At 33.9% G+C, this 26,298-nt stretch overlaps 2 protein-coding genes across 10 annotated transcripts in view; both read left to right on the top strand.

Moving 5' to 3' along the window:
- Nucleotides 1-26,298, top strand: part of LOC145240008 (protection of telomeres protein 1-like) — a 96,127-nt gene that overhangs the window by 9,643 nt on the left and 60,186 nt on the right. For 2 of the 9 annotated variants that reach the window (XM_080103608.1, XM_080103606.1), the window contains exon 2: nt 3,963-4,030. The exons of 2 other annotated variants lie outside the window; for them this stretch is intronic. The gene's annotated coding sequence lies outside the window, so the exon portion shown is untranslated. Of the gene's footprint in view, nt 1-3,962; nt 4,031-16,642; nt 17,053-17,471; nt 17,579-20,657; nt 20,681-26,298 lie in introns of those variants that run through there. 5 more of the 9 variants (XM_080103613.1, XM_080103605.1, XM_080103612.1 and 2 more) reach the window with 3 other exon arrangements.
- Nucleotides 4,038-4,919, top strand: LOC145240379 (torsin-1A-like). Its single transcript, XM_080103960.1, has one exon. The coding sequence runs from the start codon at nt 4,038-4,040 to the stop codon at nt 4,917-4,919; it is 882 nt and encodes a 293-aa protein (XP_079960086.1).

The raw sequence follows: 26,298 nt of genomic DNA, 5'->3' as shown, positions 1-26,298 counted from the left end.
AACTGTCTTTGATATCTCTTTTTTATAAGGGCAAACAAATCTGTGTAAGTTCTTTGCAGATGAAGAGAATACCCACAAATGTTCATTCAAACTTCTTTTGGTAATTCTCATAGATTTGTCTCTTCAGCAGCTCAGCTTTTTCCACCTAGCTCAGTGGAATTTCCTTTCTCATTCACACTGAAAGCGACTTTCCTTTTGTACTCCAGCTATACTTAGCCATGCAGTATTACAACTTCATGTTAAGCAATAAGCAATTTCTCCACTGCTACAAGAACTGTTCTGTCTTTATCTTCCTATACTGGAATATTTCGGATTTTTATGTCTTTACTAACATGTCTTCTTCTTTGACGTGTTTATAGTCAAGCCACGATATCAGAATAAAACATAACCTTTACTTGGTTAGCTTCTCCAAACTTCCTGATTTCCAACTGTTTTAAAGTTCAGTTAAGACTGTTCTAATTTTTATGTCTTTATTGACGGAGACAAAGTTCACACGTCTGCACCATTGGATGCCAAATCCTCCACTAACAAAAATATCGCAATCTTCAAAAAACAAACAGGAACTTCCCAAACCAATCAGCGAGTACAATTCAGTCATGTGATACGACAATCATCATCACCATAGATGGAAAAGTAAGAAAGAAGAAGAAGCAGAAAAGGAGAGAAAGAAAGATTAAGCAAGAATAAAATTTAAACACTTTCCTAATTAAAAAAGAAAAAAAAGAAGAGAAATAAAGAAATTCCACAATAAACAAATTCAATACCAAATAAATTCAGGATTCCTTTCCTTAACAGACTTCTGTGATCTCACAGGTTTAGACAGGGATCCCTTGATTACCTCATTATCATTTTCACAAGAAAAATCACCATCTTCATCAGATGAAGGAAATTGAAACGAATGAGTAATGGTAAGCTCTAATGGAAATAGATGCTTGAAAATCCATCAGTTCCGTGGGTAAGTTTTATTATTCTACTCAAATTCCAATAAGGTCTCGGCCTTGTAAAACTTTTGATCAAAACTACATCTCCTACTTTGATCTTTTTATCAAAATCAGCCTGATATAGATCATAATCACTATACTCTTCATCAACAATGCCTAAAGTTTTCAAACTAAACATCTTATCGACATTTCTGTCGACTGAAGCCTCATAAAAACAATTCCATGGATCAAAATATTCAGATTTCGCATCCATAACAAAATAAACACATGTAATATCACGTGAAGTAAATTCCTGTAATTTAAACCTGACTGCGCCAACTGGCAAGGCTTAAAATTATCAAGGTCACCAATTAAATTAATGCCTTGGGACAACTCCAAAATGAGTCCTCTTCTAAACTTATTCACTTGCATAGTTCCTAGGTATTTAATAAGATCTATTCCTAAAAGACCATACACAGGAAGAGTGTCATTTCTCATTTTAGAGAAATTTGTGATCAACTTAACCTTATGCTTTTCCAAATCTTGAACTCAATCCTTCAATGCAAAAGGAAAAATCTAATTTTTCATCAATTAAGGAAGGCACTGATTTTGATCCATCAGAAAAATTCACACAGAGATCAATTTCTTTTAAATCTCTGAACTTATTTCCCAAAAAGGTCTTTATAAGAAACTTACGATCTCTTGAGGGTGTTGCCCGTACAACCAAATATTAAACACAATACAAAGAAAGAATGACAAAACACAGAGATTTCAGTTCAAAAAGAATGGTAGGAACTGTCCTTTTTATTGACAACCAAAAATGTGAGATCGTCAGGCCAAAAAGAAATAAAAATAAAGATAGATCGCAGGATCAGGAACTGGACGTCAGAGGGCGCTGGATGTAGGTGTCAGCGGGCTGTTGAGCTGGACGTCAATGGGTTCCTGGAGGTAGGCGTCAACAGGCTGCTGAGCAGGACATCAGTGAATACTGGAAGGGAGCTTCAGCGAGCTGCTGAGCTGGACATCAGTGGATACTGGCAGGAAGTCTCAGCGGGCTGCTGAACTGGAACTCAGTGGATACTGGAGGCAGTAACCAGTCATTGGTAGGCTTTAGAGTGTGTAGCCTGACATTGACCGGCACTGAAATGGATAGCTTGACAGCTATCGGCACTGGAACTGGCAACTGGACATCGACAAGCTCTGAAGTGGTAGCCTGACATTGACCAGCACTCGAAGGCTGCAGGAGGCACCAAGATGTTGTCTATTAATCTTTTCAAAGTCGCGCAAATTAAATAGACAGGTGACCTCCGTTGTTAACTCGTAGATATTATGATTTATATGTGATATAAAAGGTTTTAAGAAGTTGTAAGCCGACCAACCGCTTCTCTGAAAAAAGCCTTTTGTAGACATACAGAAAAAGCAAACATACATACACACATTTTCGCTTTTATATATATAGACTAGCAGCGGGAGGTACCCAGCGTGGCCTGGGTGTTTGTAGGTAAAACAACCCTGTTTTTAAAAAAAACGTTGGCCAGGTGTTTGGAGGTGTAAAAGAAAAAAAAACGTTTTAGGAGGAAAGTAGGCTTGAACCCTGAACCTTTGACGTGAAGATGGAAACGAAATGGAAAAAAACCCTGGGACCTAGTCATCTCGGCCATGAGAGAAGAGGAATGAAAAACCTCTTAATTTAACGTTTATAAAATGAAATTAACAGGTGCCTTAAGTCACGTGAGGTTTGACCTTGAAACATGACGCGGCTGCAAGCCAGTTTTCACTTGTATTTTTATACTGAAAAGCAAAAGATACACGGGACGCTCTAAAAATCTGGAAAAAATAACGCATGAAAGTCGGACAAATTAAATAGACAGGCGACCCCCGTTCGTAACTCATATATATTATCATTTAGACGTGATATAAAACGTTTTAAGAAAGAATGAGCCGACCGAAAAGTCCAGCGAAAAAAGCCTTTTACAGACATACACAAAAAGCGAACATACATACACACATACACACATTTTCGCTTTTATATATATAGATTAGTCTGTTTGTCTGTGTCTGTAACAAACCTTTGTAGAACTGTCAGATACTGCATTAATGATGTGATGAAAATGTAATTCATAATGGGATAGTGAATCTAAATGAATAGAATAAAGCCGTTAAATTTAATGATGAAGCATTCTCCAGTGTTCAGAAAATTTCCCCCACTCGTTATCTGTGCCTAAACCTAAACGTAGATTCCATGAGCAAAGCTTCTTTCTTAGAACTGCCCACCTATGGAATTGCCTTCTGTTTTCCTGCTTTCTTTCCAGCTGACTACAATATGGTTGTCTTCAAGTCTAACGTAAACAAGTTCTTGATGAGACGTTCCATATAAGTTAACAAATTTACCAAATTTCCATTACTAACGATTACTATATTGTCCAATTTCTACTGTACACTCTTTAACCCTTACCCTCGTGTGGCCTCTTGGCCTTGATAAATGGTGATGTCTGTGTAAAAAAAAAAAATATATATATTGAAACCGAGAATGATGGAATATGTCCGTTCAGCCAATGGAAGTGTTGATGTGAAAGTAACAGGGTGCGATCATTATTAGCCAAGGCAATGGGTTACGTTTGAATGGTGGAAACAGACAATGGTCAAGTGAACTAATTATGATGATTCACAATAAGCATAGACTATTAAATAATGACTCTGGTGATGACTGGGGTAGAGAGAGTAGAAAATAATAAAGTAAAGGTGTTTTTTGTATACACAAAATAATACATTTTTATGAATATGTAAATAAAAAAAAAACTTGATGAGTTCATTATATTCTGCGATCGTTAATTAAAAATACTGAAAATTTCATTAAAATTGGCTGATTTTCTGAATTTTGATGAATTTTAAAGTGAAGGCAAGGGTCAAAATATTTTGCAATTTTGAGGATCAGCTATTCAATTTGTGCTTACCTAATATATACACATATCTTAGTATGTATAGAAAGAGATATGTAGATATATATAGTAAATCAGAATTTTTTTTTTATTTTCTTTCTAGTGAAAAGACAAAGAATCAAGCCACAGTTCATTTGCCAGAAGTCACATCGAGTGCGAATTCTTCTTTAAGTCAGTAATGTTATTTTTATATCATTTGAAAACACGTTTATTCATTTATTCCTTTCTCGCATCTACCAACCAGCTGGTGGCCTCTTTTGATTTAGTCAGTATCTTTTGTAACTACTTTGAATGTTGCGGCCGACCACAAATCGAATTCAACCGAACATCCTTTGCAAAAGATCTGTTGAGATTTCACGGACAGCCATTTGCTTTGTCGCTCGTCCCCTCATTGCTTGAATCTTTAAATGATTACGAGGCACTTTGCTTTCATTTCCATGGAGGCACGGGAGTTGGCAAGACATTTCTCACAAAGCTGATCATTGACAATATCTACCAATATGGGACAAAGAGTCAGTTTGTAACGTATTTTCACCTTGGGAAGGATTACTTTGAGGAGGAAAAAAGCAAACACCATACGGATGCATTACAGCTTACAATAGCTAGAAAGACGTACCTATGCAAACAATCATTGTTTGTTTTCGATGGTTATTCAGCCATCTGGTCACAGATCCGCGACTATATTAACTTACATGAGAGTCACTTTAAGAATGCGATATTCATTTTTATCAGCAATTCTAATGTCGAAGAATTACATACGTACATGTTGAAAAAAAACAACAAGAAAAGTGCCATGCATTACGAAGATATAAAGGGTACGAAAGAAATACTGCGATTTTGGTATATACCGTTTTTGCCGATGCACCGGGATGATGTTCGTATGTGTATTAGTGACCAGTTGAACAAATATAGGTGGATTTCCAACAAGGAAAAAGTGATCACTAAAATTCTTGACCTTATCGATTTTACAAATGACATTTCAATATCAGGTTGCAAAAAGGTGCCCGATAAAACAGACTTGTTTATGAAGGAATATATTTCAAACCATCAAGAATTGTAAACCTTCTATTTTTACGTTTTTGCATTTTTAGGCAAGGATTGATTTTTATATATTATGTTTTATTGGAATATTTTGAGACGAGTAATTTTTATATTTATTTATCTGCAGACGGTTATCCTCATCTTCATAGTTATTGTTGTTCTTTCACCACGTTTCGGCCAACTCATCCCCTGGCCTTCTTCAGGTGATCAACAGTAATGATTATCCAATCACAGTTAACCATATATATATATATATATACGAATTACTTATCTCAGAGGGTTTTAATAATAAAATAATATATAATACCATTCGGTACAAACCCGATGATGGAAGACCAGATATGCACAAAAAGTAAAAAAAAAAAGCCCTTCGGGGCCTGTGACACAGTGGATAGAGGTGTTGAATTTCTACAATTCTAAGTGAGCATTGTCTGGCGATAGCAGTTTCAATCCTACCCAATGCAGGCCAGAGGATTAGTTGGCCAAAAACGTGGTGGGACGACAACAATTATGGAAGGCAGTAATTACTAAGGATACAGTTAAGAAACTCAGCATTCCTATCTCGTTGTGGTTAATCACCTGAAGAAGGCCAAAGGAATAGTTGGCCGAAACATAGTGAAGTCACTTCTGATTAATGTTTAGTTTGAAAATATGCAAATGAAAAAATAATTTGCGACAATTTTAAATGGTACCTTTTCTTTTATCGTAAATTGAACACATTAATAAGAAAACATCCAAATAAAATGGTGAGGTACACCTGGGCGTGAACATGGGACCATTCAATCTGTAGTTGAATGCTCTACCATTGAGCTATTTCTCCAGATGATAGTAGTTTTGCTTTTTTTAAGAAGAAATGATTTGCTGAGAATTGAATCTCCTTTTATTTGCTGAGAATTATCTCCCTTAACCGGTGCAATGTAAAATATTACTCTGTAAAAATTATTTTTTATCTATAAGAAGGAAAGACTTTTTTTAGGATTGGATTTTTTCAATTTTCGATACTTATCGAATGAATTTCTGTACAAAACATATCTAAGAACACTGCCAGACATATAAATTACGTTTGTGTGAAATTTGCAAAAGATAGGCTCAACTGTTTTGAAACCTATGAGGAAGGAACTCACACACACACACACACATGCACATATGCACATGCATGCACACACACACACACACATACACACAACCACACACACACACAACCACACACACACAACCACACACACACTCACAGACACACACACTCACACACACAACCACAGACACACACTCACAGACACACACACACACACACACACACAAAGTGACTTTTATATAATAGTAGATTATTAAATATTTAAACTTCATAATTATCAGTTTTCATAATTGAGCATATAATATTTCTACAAAAATCAAGACGAAAAACTATAAGATAAGAACATCATGTATTTTTCTTATGCATTCCAATTGTTTACAAAAGAAATAAAAATAAAAAAAGAAAATATAAGGGTGGTGTGGAGGTAGGTCCAACTGCTTGATCTCTTAAAATAGAGATTATGTGTGTATTTATATATGTATGACTAGTGTATTTTGCTATCTGAAGAGTAGCTATTTTGGAATATTTTTAAATGATATTAAATTTAAAATTTTCCAAATGGTTATAAAGCAATTTTAACGCATAAGAAAATACACAATATGATGTTCTCATTTTATATTTTGTTGTCTTGATTTTTGCAAAAATATTATATATATATATATATATATATATATATATATATATATATATAGAGAGAGAGAGAGAGAGAGAGAGAGAGAGAAAGTATCGGTACATATATATATATATATATATATATACCTCTACTTTCAGCACATTAAGATTTGCAGTTAAAAAGATATGTTGATAGGCTCTAAATATGCAAAATAAAAACAAATGCTGTTTTTTTTTTTCACTTAAAAATTTATGGGTATTTTTCAGCAAAATTTAATACAGATCAGTCAGATTGGGGTATTTTTCAGCAAAATTTAACGCAGGTCAGGGTATTTTTCAGAAAAATTTAAGACATATCAGCAAGATTAGAGTATCTAACACCTACTATCTCTCAGCATTTTAGAACTTGTGGTTACAGTAAACATTAAATACGCAAAGCAGATTTTTCTACAAAGGGGAGAGGGAGACCACTACTTATCAAGGTCCAAAAGCCATTTAAGGATAAAGATTAATGAGTGTACAATGATCACTGAAACAACAATATAATGATCGTTAGCTGTGGAAATCAGGTATAATTTGGTGATAAAAGAGGACAGATCAACAAGAATTAGTTTACATTGGACTTGAAGATAACCATGTTGTAGTAAGTCAGAATGCACAAGACATGGTCGTTTTCAAGTCCAGTGTAAATGAGTTTCGATTTTTAAACTTTTAATATTGGAACAAGGTTATTTATACCATTTTTTTCGCTTGCTGTGTTTTTTTTTGTTTTTGTTTTTCCAAACACGTTCGGTTTTTTTTTTCATTTATTTTGGTTTTTGTTTATCCAATTTTTTTAAAGGAGTTTTATGTTCGTTTGCTGTTTTTTTTGCTTTGGTTTTTCCGATTTTTAAGAAGTTTAAACAGGGTTATTACTTCGCTTATTCTTTACCCCCCCTCCCTTTCCCCTACACACACACACCTCCAAACACTCGGGCAATGCCAGGTACCCCTGCTAGTATATATATAAAAGGCAAAATGTGTGTTAGTGTGTGTGCATTTTTTGTGTCTGTCCGGCAAAGGCTTTTTTTGGGGTGGTTCTTGAGTTGGTCGCTCATTCTTATAACTTTTTATATGCTACCAAGATTATAATATCTAAGATTTACGAAACGACATCGTAAATAGCTTTTATTTCAGTGACTTTTATTTTACAAAATTCGTGCTATGAATTTGTTTCTCTGCTACTGCTACCGCGTGATATTTGACGTAGAAAACCACCTGGGTTTTTTAAGGCTTATTTTCAACTCTTCTAAAATTCCTGCCTTTGTGGCATCATGCTATGTCATCAGACTATTACCCTCAAGGCTTCGGGTTTGAGCCTACCTTCCCCCCAAAACTTTTTCGCTGTTTTTCTTTGTTTTTGTTCGTTTGTTTAATATTTAAACAGGGTTTTGTTTTGATCGACCCCCCCCCCTCAACACATACAAACACGCAGGCAACGCTGGGTACCCCCACTAGTCTATATATATAAAAGGCAAAATGTGTGTTAGTGTGTGTGTACATTTTTTGTGTATGTTTGGCAAAGGCTTTTTTGGGAGGGGCACTCATGGGGGGGGGGTCATTGTTTCTTAGAACTTTTTATATGCTCCCTAGATTATAATATCTCCGATTTTTATTTGGGTGACTTTCACACGCTATTTTTGTGATATTTCTTGGTCTACGCATGTTTGTTTGGCTTTTCAGTATAAAAGCAAAACTGAATCCGTAGCATAACAAAGCTCCCTGGCACTCATGCTAGGGACATCCGGAAAAGCAATCAGCTTTGATCAATGTGGGGGAAACCCCTTATATCAGACAATTGCTATTCATTTGGACACTCCCCTTTAAATGGGGAGCTGGTTTTCCCCCAACATCTTGGGGAGAAACACAGAAACTGGCTCGCAGCCAAAGTTAATTTCATTTCCTCATGGCATGATGTTTGACCTCAATAAATTTACGCATTGATTTTAATCATTTTTTAGTTCCTGTCCCCTCGTGGCTGAGCGGTAAGAAGTCAGGTTGTTTTCACACTTTCTTTCCCACCTTCGCCTCAAGGCTTTGGTTTCGAGCCTGTCTACCTACCTACCAAAACTTTTTTTTCCCTACACACCCACCCACCCACAACCACCCGGGCAACACCGGGCACCCCCGCTAGTATATATATATATATATATATATATATATATATATATATATATATATATATATATAAAAGTCAAAATGTGTGTGTGTTTGTATGTCTACCGAAAACTTTCAACACAACACACTGACAAAATTGGTACCATTAGAAAGATCTCTCTCTCGGACAACAAATATCCAAGAATTAGCCAACAATATTAATTCTTTCACTGTCAAGGAGGGGTCAGTGTTTGTGTCAACATTTTTGCAAAGTCATTCATACCTCACGATCTCGACGTACGTATAAAACACATTTTTTCGAAGGCTCATGACATCACAAGGGTAGGTAAGACAGCTAAAGCGTTTCCTTTTTTCCCCTCTTTTTTCTCTTAGTGTTACAGGTTCGAGTCTGGCTACTGCAGCTAATTTTTTTTTTTTTTAGCTCGCATCGGTACTCACTGCTATTTTGATTGAAACATTCTTTTTAGTGCTGGGTTGCTCAATAGCCTTACTGCACCACCTTTCCACGCCCAGTCGGGTACCCCCGCTATACAACGTCGGGTACCCCCGCTAGTATAATAATGACTACAAAATATGAGCAGATGTGGTCGAAATTGCCCCCCCCCCCAAAAAAAAAAAATTCCACAATTTTCACTTTTTTCCTGTTAATATCATCGATTACAGACTTAAGTTTCAGATTATAAAAAAAATTTTTTTATAACTTTTCACGTGGGGGTTCAGTTTTCAATTATAACGTTGTACTAAAGTGAACATGAACTTGGTGACAGAAAATGGCAATTCTCTGATGTGGCTAGAAGATAGGGTATAGAAAGGAAAATTTCTTTACCTCCCTCTTCCTTCCTCCCTCTCTCATCTATGTATCTACCCATCTCTCTCTCTCTCTCTCTCTCTCTCTCTCTCTCTCTCTCTCATCTATCTATGTATCCATCTCATCTATCTATGCATCTACCTATTCATCGTGGTCAAAAAGTTCATGAAAAAATATTTTTTTCATTTTTTTTCTTATAATCTGAAACTTAAGTCTGTAATTGATATTAACAGAAAAAAAGTAAAAAAAAAAAACGCTGAAAATTGTAGAATTTAGAGGAGAGGGGGCACTCTCGACAACGTCCACCAAAATATGCATTAATTAAAATATCATATTTAAGTATGTTTTACAACCGGGCAATGCTGGACTGCCTGTTAGTGCACAAAAGCCCCCCACAAATTTATAAGAGTATAGATTATATCAAAAAATAGGAATGGACCCAGATTTATTAAAAAACGAAATAGACTTTGCGCTATTTTTCACCAATCACCAATAACATCCAGTGTGAAAACACCTGAAGATGGGCGGAGGTTACATTGGTTGAAACGTTGTGGAAAAACAAACAAGATGAGAACAATAATCCAAATAATACAAAAAATAAAATTTATCGAGTTCAGCATTTTATAAAGTTTTATCGTATGTTTTGGAGAGTTAACAAGATTCAGGCAAAGGTAACACAAGATGGAGGAAACGTAATTGTGGCTGATTATTTTATTGAAATACTTCTAGCACATTATCTACAGCATCATTTTTTTTAAATGTTTGGAATTTATATTAATTTTGACATACCACATAAGTATGTAATAATGTTTTCACCTGAAATGTGTTGGTTTAAAAGATCAACGATTTACACAAGCACCATTGTTTTATTTATTTTTTTTTTTTTTTTTTGAGGGGAAGTTACCACTTACCGAGGTCTGAAGGTCACCTGAGGTTAAATGTCTAAGGTGATTGGTGAGATCACCAATCTACACAAGCACGCAGCATTAGGTGCTACAGGACTTATGAAGATGAACCTGAAGTCCTACCTAACTAATATACCTGGTGAACCAAGTGCTAGGGAAATCAAGACAATTGCACTTAAGGGAACAGTGAGGATACTAAAAAGAGCTCTCGGGTTGTTTCAATACTCAGCATTACAATCTTCAAAGGAAGAAAATGAAAAAAAAAAAAATCTCATATTTAATCATTTTGAAATCCCATTTTACTATTGGGACGTTTTTTTTGGGGGGGTTTTTTGGCTTATTTATTTTAGTCGGTCTCTGAAAAAATATTTTGCTTTTCTGTTTGGACTTGTTTTTATTATCTATTCTATATGTATTTTAATATTTTATTTGCTTTTCATTTTTAAATAAATAAATTTCTACAACTTTTCCTTTTTAAATTTTATTTCTCGTGTTTTATATTTTTACTTTTATATTAATTATTGTTTATTTTCCAGGGTTGAATGATAAAATTGCCGCCCTAGAAAAGATGACATGATTCCATTTCCGTTTGTTGAAAACCGTTTTTTTTGTTTTTTTTTGTTGCAAACCATCTACTAGTTGGCCAGTTGTGTACAAATCCCAAGAGCGATAGGAGCCTTCTATCATGTCTAAAAGTGACACAATGTTCAACAAGCAAGATCAGAGGTGTGCCGCTATACAACCCATACTCTCTACCAATCCAACATTGCCAGCACCCTCAAAATTTCAAGTGAGGGCCGTATCATGTCACCTCACATCTTCAAAGTTGGCTTGAAAATAAACACTAAAGTGTGACTGGATGTGCTGAAGAGTGTGGTGATCCCCTGGATGCAATCAGGAGGCTGTTGGCAGACCCTGGGTGTGAGAGCAGGACTCGGTGGCAGGCTACAAATCCAAAGAGATTTAAGCTTGGCTTCAGAAGCAGTGCTAGGACTTTGTAACTTTCTCTCACTGCCCCCCCTCCTCCTTCCCCGAACTGAACCTGCTGGACTACTTTATTTGGTCATATGTCGAGGACATCACCAACATGACCTCCCACAACACCAAAGCCAGACATCACCGCCGAGTATTTGCCGAGTTCTTGTCGGCGTTTGTAGAAAAGGCATGCTTCCAGTTCTGGACCCGTATTGAGGCAGTGATTGAAGCCGAAGGCGGCTACATTGAGTAGATGTCAGCTCTACTAAAAAATCAAGTTGCCTGAATTGATTTTTTTTTCAATAAAAGTTTTAAAATAAAGCTGTAGTGTTGTTTTCTTTATTAGTGCGACAATTTTATGTTTACACTCTGTATATTGCAGAGAGACATTGTTTATTCTGTAGGTAAGCATTCCTTTGTAATGCTTAAAGCTTTTTTGTAATTTTTAGGCTTTTATTAAAACTTTAAAGCATATCATTTTAAATTCAACATTGAAAATTTTAAAGCATCTACAACTTTTTAAATCTTTTAAATTCAAAAACTTTTTTTAATTTTTAAGCTATTAAATTTTCTGAATTTCAAAATAGTCTAATCGGAACTTTTCATTAATTAATATTAATTATTAAATATTAATTAATTAAGATTTAATAAATATTGCAATTAGTGATAATAATTTAATTAATATTGCAATTAATGATGATAATAATAATAATAATAAAACTGCTGCAAAGGCCAAACATGAAACACTACATGGAACCAAGAACACTGAAACCGTATATCTATAAGTTCTCTTACCCTACCCTACCCCCATTGCCACATCACTGCCCCCCCCCCAAAGAGCAAAACCAAATAACCAAGTAGAGTCAGGGAGGAAGGAAAGACCAATGAACTGACCAGACCTCAGCCGAATAAGTGTGAAGAGAATGAGACTTTGGGGAGGCTTAGTGATACTCAAATCCCAGCAAAGACCAATAGCTGCTGTCAACGAGAAATCAATGGCAAGCAGCTGTTGCAATAATGCAAATTTATTTGCAAATGTTATTGAAAGAGGTGGAGAGTACTGGAAACCTGGAGAGACTTGTTGTCACTCAGCTTCCAGGGAACACCACAGGCTGTTCTCAGGGAAAGATCTCTGAAGACCTGTGTGAAAGCTCCTTGTGAGCCAATAATAATACCTATGGAAATTCCATGGAATGAAAAATATATTTAATCAACAACTGTTTGAAAAATGATTCTGAATGACACTTTGGTAAACACTCAGCATTATAAGGTCAGGTTCAGGGAGAAGTGAAGTAATCCTGAGAAAAGAGCAATGCCCTCCCCTAAATCTCGGTGTAATAATTAATGAAAAGGGAGCCTTTGGGTTACCCTCGACCATGATCGACTCTTCTTACTATTTGTTGTTGTTAGATTTTCACAGCTTTTCAAGTATGTTAAGTTGTCAGAGAATACATTTTGAATAAAAATAAAAAAATAATGATGCTAGAAAGACCCGTGGAAATTCCACGGTATGAGAAATATATTTAATCAACAAATATGTTTTTATAAAGCTAATATTTTTCTGGATAACGCAAAAATATTTTTTTGTAGCGTAAAAACTAATAACGTGAAGCAAATATGAGTTTATTAACATTTCTATAAAAATAGTGTCCATTGTATTTTAAATATGGGACTGATTAAAATAAGATATATTAATAAATACTAATAAATACTCAGAAAGTAATATTGTGCTACATAGTTCAATACAAACAATAAAATCACATTATATATTAATTTACTCCTTCAGTTCAGCACTTCTTGGCAGACAATGTTCTCTTTTTTTTTTACCCTGTTTCTTTTGAATATTCCCTTTTTATGTAATGTTTTATTGACGTCTTTTTTCAGGGAAGAACCACTGCACATTGAAATTACTACGATTTCCTTTCTCAGACCATTACAACAATGGTCATATATTATTATAATGGTATTCGAAAACGAGGCTTCATCAAAGGGAGGTCACTCTCATATTTTTGTTCAGCGTTGTAAGATTGATTTTTTAAAGCCAAATTTCGCGAATTTGGCTTTATTTGAAGCAGTTTGGCCTTGAAAAATTGTATTTGGCCATTTTAAAAGCGTAACGCACGGAATAACTAAGAAAGGAAGGATTAGAATATCAGATAGATTTGGTCGATTACATGCGATAATAAGTAAATACTCGCATGTGGGAAAAGTAAATAAGATACAGTAAATATAGAAAATTAATATATAAAAGGTTACATGTCTGTCTGTCTCCATATTATTATAATGATATTCGAAAACAAGGCTACATCAAAGAGAGTTAACTCTCATATTTTTATCTAGGGTTGTCCGATTGGCCTTTTCAATATCAAATTTTGTGAATTTTGCCATTTTTGAAGCAGCTTAGTCTTTTAAAAAATGTATTTGGCCTTTTTTGAAATATTAACATTATATTACATAGATATTAATATTAATTAATAGAATATTAAATAGATATAAATATTAATTAATAGAATATTAAATAGGTATTAATATTAATTAACAGAATATCAAAAAGATATTGGTATTAATTAACAAAATATTAAATAGATATTAATATTAATTAACAGAATATTGAATAGATATATATATATTATTTAACAGAATATTAAATATATATAAATATTAATTAACAGAATATTAAATAAATATTAATATTAATTAACAGAATATTAAATAGATATTAATATAAATTAAGAAAATATTAAATAGATATTAATATTAACAAAATATTAAATAGATATTAATACTAACAGAATATCAAATAGATATTGATATTAATTAACAGAATATTAAATAGATATTAATATTAATTAACAAAATATTGAATAGACATTAATATTAATAGAATATTAAATAAATATTAATATTAACAGAATATTATATAGAGGTTAATATCAATTAACATAATATTAAATAGATATTAATATTAATTAACAGAATATTAAGTAGATATTAATATTAATTAATAAAATATTCAATAGATATTAATATTAATTAACAAAATATTTTATAGATATTAATATTAATTAACAGAATATTTTATAGATATTAATATTAATAGAATATTAAATAGATATTAATATTAATTAATAGAATATTAAATAGATATTAATTAAACTTACTGTATGAAAGAGAGAATCAGGCGCCATTTTAATTTTTCCAATACAATGCTTATCGATGTATTCTTCGAGCTGAATAAACATGTTACATTAAATAAAAATACTAGAAAATTATCCAGTTTGGTAGAAAAGTAACTTCTCTTGCCTTTGATAACATTTATTTATATATTTGTTTTTGTTTATTTTTGACAACTTTTTCGAATCTATGTGTATAGTAATACAAACCCAAATATTTTTTTAAATATTTTAAAATATCTAAATATTTAAATAATATTTGAAAACATTAATAATTCGTAATATCGTGATTTGACGGTTTTACCCTAAAATTAAAATATATTTTTTAAATCCGTGAAACTTTGCTGTGCATAATAAAAGAAAATAAAAATAAAATAAAATATATTTAACTAATTGGTATTTGTACAGTTTAGTTAAGACATTAAAAAATGAAAATATCGAAAAAAAGTTTAAATTGTATGTATCCGTTATAGAACAAAGTTCTCCGAAAAAAATTTCATTTAATTTCATCAAGTAGTTTTTTTTTTTTTTTTTTTTTTACAGCGGAAAAACACGTTTTTTTATGAGAGCGCGTTGAAGGCAGCCATCTTGGATTTTTAAAATTTTGTTTGAATTTTAGAAATGCCAAAGGGAGATAACTCCAGTAAAAGCGCTGACACCCCTTCCCATCTTTAATACTAACTTTTCTTCCTAAAAATCGAACATTTTGCCCGGTATCATAACAAATTGTTTTTTCGTTGTAAAAAAAAAAAAAAAAAAAAAACTTGATGAAATTAAGTGAATTTTTTTTTCGCAGAACTTCGTTCCATAACGGATACATACAATTTAAACTTTTTCGATATTTTCATTTCGATAAAATGTCTCATAATATTTGATTTCCTAAATAATAAAAAAAAAACTACTTGATCGATTTACGTGATTTTTGGAATATGGCATTTTCATGAAGTGACAAGTACGTACATTATAAAGATTTTTTTTTCAGATTTTTATAGTAAAAAAGATTACTTGTGGACCATTTATAGCCTTGCACCGCTCGCTACGGTTGCTTTAAAAAAGGAACGAAATTTAAATTTCCGTTCCATTTTTAAAATAACCGTAAAACAGAACGTTCTCCGGAAGTTTTACCGACGTTTTGCTGTTTTAATCGAATTTGATACGAACTATTTCTTTAGAACAAATCACACCCATGATACGAACACGGTCAACATTGAAAACTTATTTTTAACTTGTAAATATGAAGAATTACTCCACCCTCGAAAATTCCTTTCAAATTACCACCCGTACGGGTTTTCGGGGTCGCTGAAAACCAAAATAACGTTTAAAATTACGGCAAATTGGTAGTTTCTAAGATATGAAGAAATGTATGTTTTAAAAAAAGTGGGGGATCACTTTTCTATAATAATTTAAGGTAAAATGAGCACCCACTTTGTGGCCATAATATTTTTTCAAGGGGGGGGGGGCTTTCTTTCCACCCTCGGAAAATCGTATAAAATGACCACTAACTTTTAAAATTCCAGGAAACAAGTAGTTTCCAAGATATTAAAAAATGCAATGACTTTATGGTCACCTTTTTGAGGGAGGGGGGGACTGCCGGTTTGTTTTTCGTTTTTTTTGGAAGGGGATATTCAATTATAGAACTTGTATAGTTTTTTCGTTAACCTGTACGGATAGGGTCCCGACGTCTCACCTGTTTTGAGTTCGGGAAAAAAAATCGCCTGACGTAAGCGGTGTCGAGGCGAAAAGTTATCTCTTCGATAAAGTGCCGAGTTGTTAACTTAAGAAAAAAATAAACAGTACAAATGATTAGAATTTTTTTTATTTTCACAGTTCAAATAATTAGAATTTAAAAAAAAAAATAAACAGTTCCAATAATTAGTATTTTTTAGATAAAGAAAATTTTCGTAAAAGATTTTTAAAATTGTCGTAAGAAAATTTTCGCCTCATTGTAACAACTCCAAAATTTGCTCATGTTTGTCAAATCCATGCTGAAGGGGTTTTAAGGTGAGGGTAATTTTCTGCCTCGACACCGCTTACGTCAGACGGCTTTTCCCCGAACTCAGAACGAGTCGGGACCCTATCCGTACAGGTTAACCAGTTTTTTAACAGGTGCTTATGCAATTTAATTTTTTTTTCTGTTTTGAGCAGAACTGTTTAATATTTTACAAAAATTCTGTTTACATTTGGGGGGGGGCGCCACAACACCCCCACCGCCTCCCACCAAATGTAAACAGAATTTTTGTAAAATATTAAAGTTTTTCTGCTCGGTTAATGTCGGCGCGTTACTTACGTTAAAACGGTTAATGAAACTGCATAAGCACCTATTAAAAAAACTTACAAGTTCTATAATTGAATATCCTCTCTCCAAAAAAAGAACGGAAAACAAACAGACAGTCCTCATCCTCATCTCAAAAACAAAAAAGAGAGAAAAAAAAAAAGGCGACCATAAAGTGAGTGCATTTTCTTCATATCATGGAAACTATTTGTTTCTTGGAATTTTAAACGTTAGTGGTAATTTTAAACGATTTTCCGAGGGTGGAAAGAACCCCCCCCCCCCGAAAAAATCGTGGCCACAAAGTGGGTGCTCATTTTACGTTAAATTAATATAGAAAAGTGATCCCACCTTTTTAAAACTAACATTTCTTGATATCTTGGAAACTACTCGTTTGCCGTAATTTTAAACGTTATTTTCGTTTTCAGCAACTCCGAAAACTTTAAAGAGTGGGAATTTTCGAGGGCGGAGTAATTCTTCATATTTACCTTTTAACTAAACCACTGGTTTAGTTAAAAATTAGTTTCAAAGTAATTCCTGGTTTAAAACCACTGACGGTAACTTGTGAACACCAGGACATTTATGAAGGGGGCCATTTTTTTACTCTTCACCGTTAAATTTCTTATTTATTTACTTCCTATTTTTCCGGTGTTCAAAAATGTTCGCGGGAATCCAGCTGTAATTTCTCTAATTCTAAATTTACGGTAAATTTTTGTTTGTTAAATCTTTTTTTTTTTCTTCTTCTGTTAGAAATCGTGAACACTTTAGGTTCAAACATTTTATGGCGATGTAGAAAAATAAGCGACTCGGGGTCCACAGCGAACAGTGTAAGATTTAAAAAAATCGGGGGGGGGGGGCTCTTTTATAATAGACCGAGGTACGAAAAAGTGATAAAAAAAAACAAATATATGACATTGACAAATAAATGTTACCAAAGGCAGGATAAATTTCCGTAAATATCGATATCAGAATACCCTGGCCAAATCACCGCTGAAAACGTAGTCCGCGTCCATCAAACGTAAACATCGGATCAGAAACTCAAAAACAAAATGGAACGAAACGACAAAATAGTAATTCGTTCTTATTAAAATAATAACAGACATCTTTTCTGGTTGTACTTGTACAGTTTCATCAAGACATTAAAAAATGAAAATATCGAAAAAGGTTATATTGTACGTATCCATTTTGGACTGAAGGAAGGATTTCCAAAAAAAAAAAAATTTCGAGTTTGTATTACTGTACACATAGATTCGAAAAAGTTGTCAAAAAACAAATATATAACAAATAAATGTTATCAAAGGCAAGATAAGTTACTTTTCTACCAAACTGGATATAATTTTCGTGTTTTTATTCAATTTAACATGATTATTCAGCTCGAAAAGCATACAGTGTTTAGCGTGGAAAATTCAAGATGGCGGCCGATTCTCTCTTTAACACGGTAAGTTTGGAAAAAGGTGTAATAAATAATAAACTAGACAAAATACTGTTAGAAATTCGCTCAATATATGTTACCGTGACATAACTTGACATATATTCGGTGGTTTTTAATAGTATTTTGTCTAGTTTATTATTTATAACACCTTTTCCTGAACTTACCGTGTTAAAGAGAGAAGCGGCCGCCATCTTGAATTTTCCAATGCATCGCTAAACACTGTATGTTTTTCGAGCTGAATAAACATGTTAAATTGAATAAAAAACACGAAAATTATATCCAGTTTGGTAGAAAAGTAACTTATCTTGCCTTTGATAACATTTATTTGTTATATATTTGTTTTTTGACAACTTTTTCGAATCTGTGTACAGTAATACAAACCCGTTTTTTTTGTGACAGCACGTTGAAGGTAGACATCTCTGAATTTTTAAAATTTTGTTTGGATTTTTAGAACATGCCACGGGGAGATAACTCAATTTAAAGCGCCGACACTCCCTCCCCATCTTTAATTCTAGCTTTTCTTCCTAAAAAATCGAACGTTTTGCTCGGTATCATAACAAATTGTTTTTTCGTTGTAAAAAAAAAAAAAAAAAAAAACTACTTGAAACTAAGTGAATTTTTTTTTTTTCGGAGAACTTCATTCCATAAAGGATACGTACAATATAAACTTTTTTCGATATTTTCATTTTTTTAATGTCTTGATTAAACTGTACTAATATATAATAAACTAGCCTGAATGCCCCGGTGTTTGGAGGCATGTGTTGAGAAAAAGAAAAAAATGTGGTAGCAGGCAGGCAGGCTCGAACCTATACCATGAAGGAGAAAAAGAATGTGAAAAAAAAGTGACATCTTTGCTATTGCGTCCATCACCAAGCGGAAGTGGCGACAGTTTAAATTAAGGTTAGACAATTGAAAAGAAGGGATGGCTTTTGAAAATATCGGCGAAAAAGCGAACCCCCCCCCTCCCTGTAGAAAAGCGCCCAGTTGAGAGTGAAGAAATTAATGTTTTCAACCAATATTTCAATATTTGTCGTTTGATGGGTGAGTTCCAAAACAATACCGATCTTAGGCAGACATACAAACATACATACATACATTTAAACAGACAGGTGAGATTTATATCATAGACTAGCATGAGTGGCCAGCGTTGCCCAAAGATGTGTGTTAAGCAAAAAAAAAGAAAAATAGTGGTAGTAGGCAGGCAGGCTCGAACCTGTACCGCGAAGGAGTAAAAGAATGTGAAAAAAGAAAGTGACATCTTTGCCATTGGGTCCATCACCAAACCAGAAGTGGCGAAGGTTTAAATTAAGGCTAGTCAATCGTAAAGAGGGGATAACTTTCGAAAATATCAGCAAAAAAAGCGATCCTGTAGAAAAGTGCCCAGGAATTAATGTTTTCAGCCAATTTTTCGATATTTGTCGTATGAAGGATCGAGCTTCAAAACAATACTGATCTCTTGAAAATCCGTCGCGTCTGTTGAAAGCATTAGGCAGACATACAAACATACATACATACATTTAAACAGACAGGTGAGATTTATATTATAGACTAGCTTGAGTGCCCGGAAGTGTGTGTTTAGCAAAAAAAAAAAATAGTGGAAATATTCAATAGTTTTAGGCAGACATACATACGTACATACATTTAAACATACAAGTCAGATTTATATTATAGATAAGTACTTAATGTAGTTTGCTTGAAGTTTAATATTGTTGGGGGCTTCTGTATGACATGAAGGAGTGTATAGCGAGTGTATATAAAACAGGTATGTATAAACGAGGGGACCAACCCGTAAACATGTTATATAGTCGTCTATGTAATGTTTGTTGTGTGTGTACATTTTTAACACATAAACAGATATAGACAATTACTACAATATGGTTGTCTTCAAGTCTAACATAAATAAGTTCTTGATGAGCCGTTCCATATAAGTTAACAAATTTAACATTTTCATTACTAATGATTATTATATTGTCCAATTTCTACTGTACACTCTTTAACCCTTATCCTTGAGTGGCCTCTTGGCCTTGATAATGAGTTGATACCTATGAAAAAAAAAAAAAGAAAATGTCCAATGTGAACAAGTTCTAATTGAATCGTCCCCCTAAGTAATCCAAGTTTCAAAATTCCCACTGTTTACTATGCTAAAATCACAATGACTAATGTATACCTATTAACCCTTATCCTCGAGTGGCCTCTGGGCCTTGATAAGTGGTGACACCCTTGTAAAAAAAAAAAAAAAAAAAAAAAAGATACCTTCAACAACACTTCAACAAACGGGACAAATAGCACCATAGTCTACTTGCCCAGACAAAGGAAGGACATACCTTTTTAGTTGGAATCATTGCTGTATTGTGCCAAATGCACTTCTGAAAATGTAAGTCATTTTCTACTCCGACAACTCAGACAACTAAATTGTTTTTCTACATTTACATTTATTCCTGTTGCAAATTTTTGTTTCCCTCTTACATCATACAAAGACCTATTAGGTGACTTATTAGTAGGGTTAGGGCAACAGAATATTTTCATCACCTTTTTTGACTTTTGAGTATACATCTGACACAGACACAGTTAATTAACTGAGAATCTAACATTGTATGTAAAAACATATAAGATATACACACGAGAGTCAAAACAACAAAAAGAATATTCTGTTGTCCTAGCCCTACTTATCAGTCACATTTCCTCTGGCCCAATTTTATTGTTTTTATATCTAGGGTTTTTTTTTTTTTTTTTACAAGGTGGTCACCGCTTATCAAGGCCCGGAAGCCACTCGGTGATAAGGGTTATTGCGTGTACAGTACGTTAGTGTTGAGATTTGATAAAGTGTCTTACTTACGGGTACGGTTCATCATGAATTTGTTTATGTTGGACTTGAAGACATCTAAGTTGTAGTCAGGTGGGAAACAGGCAAACAGAACAGAGTTCCACAGGCGTGCACTTCTAAGAAAGAAGTTTTGTTCATGAAATCTACGTTTTGGTTTTGGCACAGATAAAGAGTGCGGAAAATTTTTGACAGTGGTTTCAGTTAGATGGGTGTTTTTCATGAAAGATTGGCAAGGGAGGACCAGGGATTGGCGCTCAGACGAGCACTTGCCATGGAAGTAGCGATAAAACAAAGACAGGCTCGCAACGTCTCTCCTGTGGGAGAGAGGTTGCAGGGAAGGGAAAATGGTATCCCACATTAAGCCACGAAGCCTATTTTGTACTCTGTCAAGGCAGAATAGGCTGTTTTTAGCAGCTCCTGCCCAGATGTGGCAGCAGTACTCCATCCTTGGATGTACTTGGCTTTTATATAGATAGAGAATTGCATCAGCAATTAGATATCTTCTGGAGTGGTAGAAGGATCCTACCATTTTTCCAGCGACCTTGGCAACAGACTTGATGTATGTGTTCCATTTCAGATCAGGAGTAAAGGTCAAGCCCAGAAGCTTATCAAAACTTGGGGCTTCTGCTAGACGAGAGCCATCCATTTCAGTTGATACAAGATGGGGATCAGAGTGTTGATGATGTAAAGATAGGAATTTGGTTTTAGATGCATTAAAAGTAACCAGCCACCTCTTCCCCCACTATACCATGCGCTCAAGATCAGAGGAGAGAGAATCAGAGAGAACAGTCATTTACAGCCTTTGATGTGTTGCCATAGATGGTCGTGTCATCAACATAGATGTCAACGAATGATTTAAATATGTGTTTTGGGAGATCATTGATGTAGATCAGGAAGAGAGTTGGGCCCAGGATTGACCCCTGAGGGACTCTGGCATTAATACTGAGGGCCTCTGATTTCTGCCCATCAACCACTACTCTTATGAATGAAATAATTTAATGATTGAGAAAACATCTCCAGCTATACCGTAGCTGGAAATCTTGTGAAGTAGGCCCTTATGCCATACCTTGTCGAAGGCTTTTGATATGTTAAGAGCCATTGCCAGAGAGAGGAAACCTTTGTCAAGAGATTCACTAATCCTATGAGATATAACCGTTAGCACATCTGCTGTAGATTTGGCAGAACGGAAACCATATTGCATGTCACTAAGAAGGTTATTTCTGCTGAGGTGGTTGACTACTTCTTTATTTAATATGGATTCCAGCAGCTTACTCATGACACACAGGAGACTTACTGGTCTGTACTGAGAGGGAGAAGTTAAATACAGGGCATACTGATGAGGTTTTCCAGGGTGTTGGGAAGTACTTCTCCTTAAGGCGATGCTTAAACAGTTTTGTAAGTATGGGAGCAAGTTCCGGTTGAATCTTTTTCAGCACTATAATTGGAATGCCGTCAGGGCCAGTTGCTTTACTGGAATCAAGTTTCTTGATTAGCTTGGCGATCTTACGTATAGATATTTGTATGTTGCATAGAGTTTTGTTTGTTATAGGAGGAAATACGGGGAGTTGATGGCCTTCGTCGCATAGGGTAGAGGTTTTAAAACTGATTATGTTTATGTCCACGACATTCCTTTTTATTAAAACATTTGCTTTTATTTATCTAAAATTCCTTCTTATTGTCAAGTTAAATTCCTAAAATGTCATTTAACTTTATTTTGAACTTTAGGCAATTAGACTACTTCATCTTGAAACGTGCTCTGTGGAAGTGGTCCGTGTCAAACATATTACAGTTAAATCAGGTGTGTTCTTTTATGAAAGCAGAGGCAACAAATATATTTACATTTAAACATCAGTGGAACCGACGCGCGCCAATAATTTGGTATTCAGTAACAATAAATGATACATGCCAATAGTATTGGGAACGATTAATCGGAATTGGGAATCAGAAAACTGGGAATTTTAAAATTCTTTCTTGTTATCTATATATCCATAAGATGAACGTGTCTGTGTGTCTACATTCCCCTATGCAATAACTCTGTCAATTTTTAGTCTACAGACTCGAAATTTGATATACAGGGTACTAAGATTTAGGGAAATCTATGTGATCAGTTTTCGGCCAGAAATTTGGTGATTAAGGGGTCAAAGTTCAACGATTTGACCTTTGAGAATTCTACCAAACTCCTCCACTAATTTTGGGTCTAATCACTTGAAATTTATATATAGGTTCCTTGGACATGGATCTAACTTAATAACTTGATTTAAGCCCAAAACAATAAATGTTAAGGGGTCATAATAGGGGTCAAAGTTAAAAAAATTGACCTTTTTTTTTCTTTTTTTTTTTTTTTTTGCTCAACATACATCTCCAAACACCCGGGCAACGCCGGGCACCCATGCTAGTTGTTTATAGAATCTAGTCAAGTTAAATTCCTAAAACGTCATTTAACAATATTTATCCTTGAATTGCATTTTTCTCTTTAAAACAAATCTTATACAATCTACACGATAATAATAATAATAATCTTCTGGCTCAGATAATTCAGCAATATGCTGACTGCGTTAATCTGCAGCAGAAGCATTGTTTAATGTGTATATAAGTAATTTATAGAAGGCAATACAATGCAGAGGTGAAACGGATAAGCATGAACTGAAACAACATATAATGGTGGAATAATCTATGTAGTCATCATCATCATCATATGGTATGAATTAGTGTGGGGGACGATTCTTAAATTTTTTCCGATTCCAGGAAAATGTTGATTAACGATTTCGATACCAAGTACGATTCCGATGGGATTGTTGTTTTGAAATATACCATTATATAATCAAAATTTTTTGTGTAACGAAAAAATTTGGTACAGCAAAAAAGTTGAAATACAATTAAGGGAATTTCAAAAATGATTTGATTTTTTTCGTAAAATTTCTTTCATTGAAGATAAAAGTCAAAACAAATATTTTAACCATGAATTAAGCATGCACCATGAAATCAATAACAATCAATTTCAGGAGTTATTTTATATATTAAAAATATAAAGAAAAAGTCATGATTAATTCAACAAAATATTTTATATTTTAAAAAATATAAAGAAAAAGTCATGATTAATTCAACAAAATATTTTATATATTAAAAAATATAAAGAAAAAGCCATGATTAATTCAACAAATTATCTATAAAAATATAAAGAAAAAGAGCGAAGGTACACGAATGCTACCCCTGTAGCGAAATACGCATCGTCTCGGCTCGATGTTGTACGTTGTTCGACTGAGGGAGAACTTATTACTTTTACCAGGAAAGAATTTTTGCGTGTGTGACCTAGTTTTTTTATTATTTATTTTGGCTTGAAATTTGCGCATGATTTTTGTTATGATTTTATCTGTTTTTTTTTTTTTGTTTGTTGTTTTTTTTTTTTTTTTTTTTTTTTTTTTTTTTTACAAAGTGATCACCACTTGTCAAGGCCCGGAAGCCACTCAGGGATAAGGGTTATTGCAAGTACATTACGTTAGTGAGGAGAGTTGCTGAAGTGTTTACTTAAGCGGGCGGTTCATTAGGAATTTGTTTACATTGGACTTGAAGACATCCAAGTTGTAGTCCGGAGGCAAGCAGGCAGACGGAACAGAGTTCCACAGGCGTGCAGTTCTAAGAAAGAAGCTTTGTTCATGGAATCCGCGTTGTGATTTAGGCACAGATATAGAGTGGGGGAAATTTTTCACAGTGGATTCAGCTAGACGGGTGCTTTTCGTGAAAGATTGGCGAGGGGGAACCAGAGATTGAAGTTCAGACGAGCATTTGCCATGGAAATAACGATAAAACAAGGACAGGCTCTCAACGTCTCTTCTGTGAGAGAGGTTGCAGGGTAGAGAAAAGGGCATCCCCCACTAAGCCACAAAGTCTATTTTGTACTCTGTCAAGGCAGGATAGGCCGTTTTTAGCAGCTCCTGCCCAGATATGGCAACAGTATTCCATCCTTGGACGTACTTGGCTTTTATATAGGTAGATAATTGCATCAGTAGTGAGATATCTTCTGGAGCGGTAGAAGGATCCCACCATCTTTCCAGCGACCTTGGCAACAGACTTGAATGTGTTCCATTTCAGATCAGGAGTAAATTTCAAACCCAGAAGCTTGTCAAAACACGGGGCCTCACCCATGGATATTTTTCTTTTTGTTGGAGTTTATATAATTATTAACAGGAAAATTGATGAAAGTCAAAATGGAATCTGCATTATTTTTAAAATATTATTTTCAAGTTTAATTATGTTCACGGGACTATAAACAAATTTTGTGGATCCGCTTACTGGTGTTTGCACCAACAATATTGAAGACTACTTGTATTAAAAGAAGACTAAAATACATATCGGGATCAGTAGGAGAAATGAAATCGTCTCATGTCGATGAGGCCATGTATAGAGAGGCTTATAACATGAAAAAATATTAGATAATTTTGAAACATTTTTAGAGCATGTTCATGAAAAATATGGTAATTAAAAAAAATCTCAATAAGCTTTGGAAAAAAACAGGTTTTGAACAATTGAAATTTTTATTTTTTGATGAAAAAATAATTATTAAAACAAAAACAGTAGTGTTCTCGTCGAGTAGTTTTTATTTTATTCAAGAAAATAAAAGGTACTCATGCACTTATTGAGCCGTGCTGAAATAATGACATTATTTAGAAAGCCATTCTTAACATGGAGATGGGAGGCTATAAATAAATGAATAAATAAAAATAACAAAAGAATACAAAAACAATAAGAAGAAAAGGGTATTGTAAAACTTTAATTAAACTTGAAAATAATATTTAAAAATAGCGTGGATTCCATCTTGACTTTCACCAGTTTTCCTTTTAATAATTACATAAACCCCGGCAAAAAAAAAAATCATAATAACAAAAATCAGTGAAGCTTAGATAAGTAGGTCCCTCATACGAGCCTCGTTCTGACATTCGGAAAATTTAGGTTAACAACCGGTGAAGCTACCGAAAAGTAACCCTTTTGAATGAAGACGGATATAAACAACATTTTTAAAATTAATTTCTTAATTTTACTTAAAAACAAAACGCAAACATATATAAACAAAATATTTTAGAAAATAATTTCTTAATTTTGAATAAAAAAATTGGGAACTCTTGACTCTTTTGTCTCCAAATATTTTGCCTGCTAAAATTTTAATCACGTGA

Source organism: Euprymna scolopes, chromosome 19, assembly GCF_053919585.1.
Source record: "Euprymna scolopes isolate OS-2025 chromosome 19, ASM5391958v1, whole genome shotgun sequence".
NCBI classification, from domain to species: Eukaryota; Metazoa; Mollusca; class Cephalopoda; order Sepiida; family Sepiolidae; genus Euprymna; species Euprymna scolopes.
The sequence above is the reverse complement of the archived record's forward strand: the minus strand, read 5'-3'. Positions and strand labels throughout refer to the sequence as shown.

What these genes read in the sequence shown, in the direction of transcription:
- LOC145240379 (XM_080103960.1), top strand. Translation starts at nt 4,038, where the DNA reads ATGTTATTTTTATATCATTTGAAAACACGTTTATTCATTTATTCCTTT.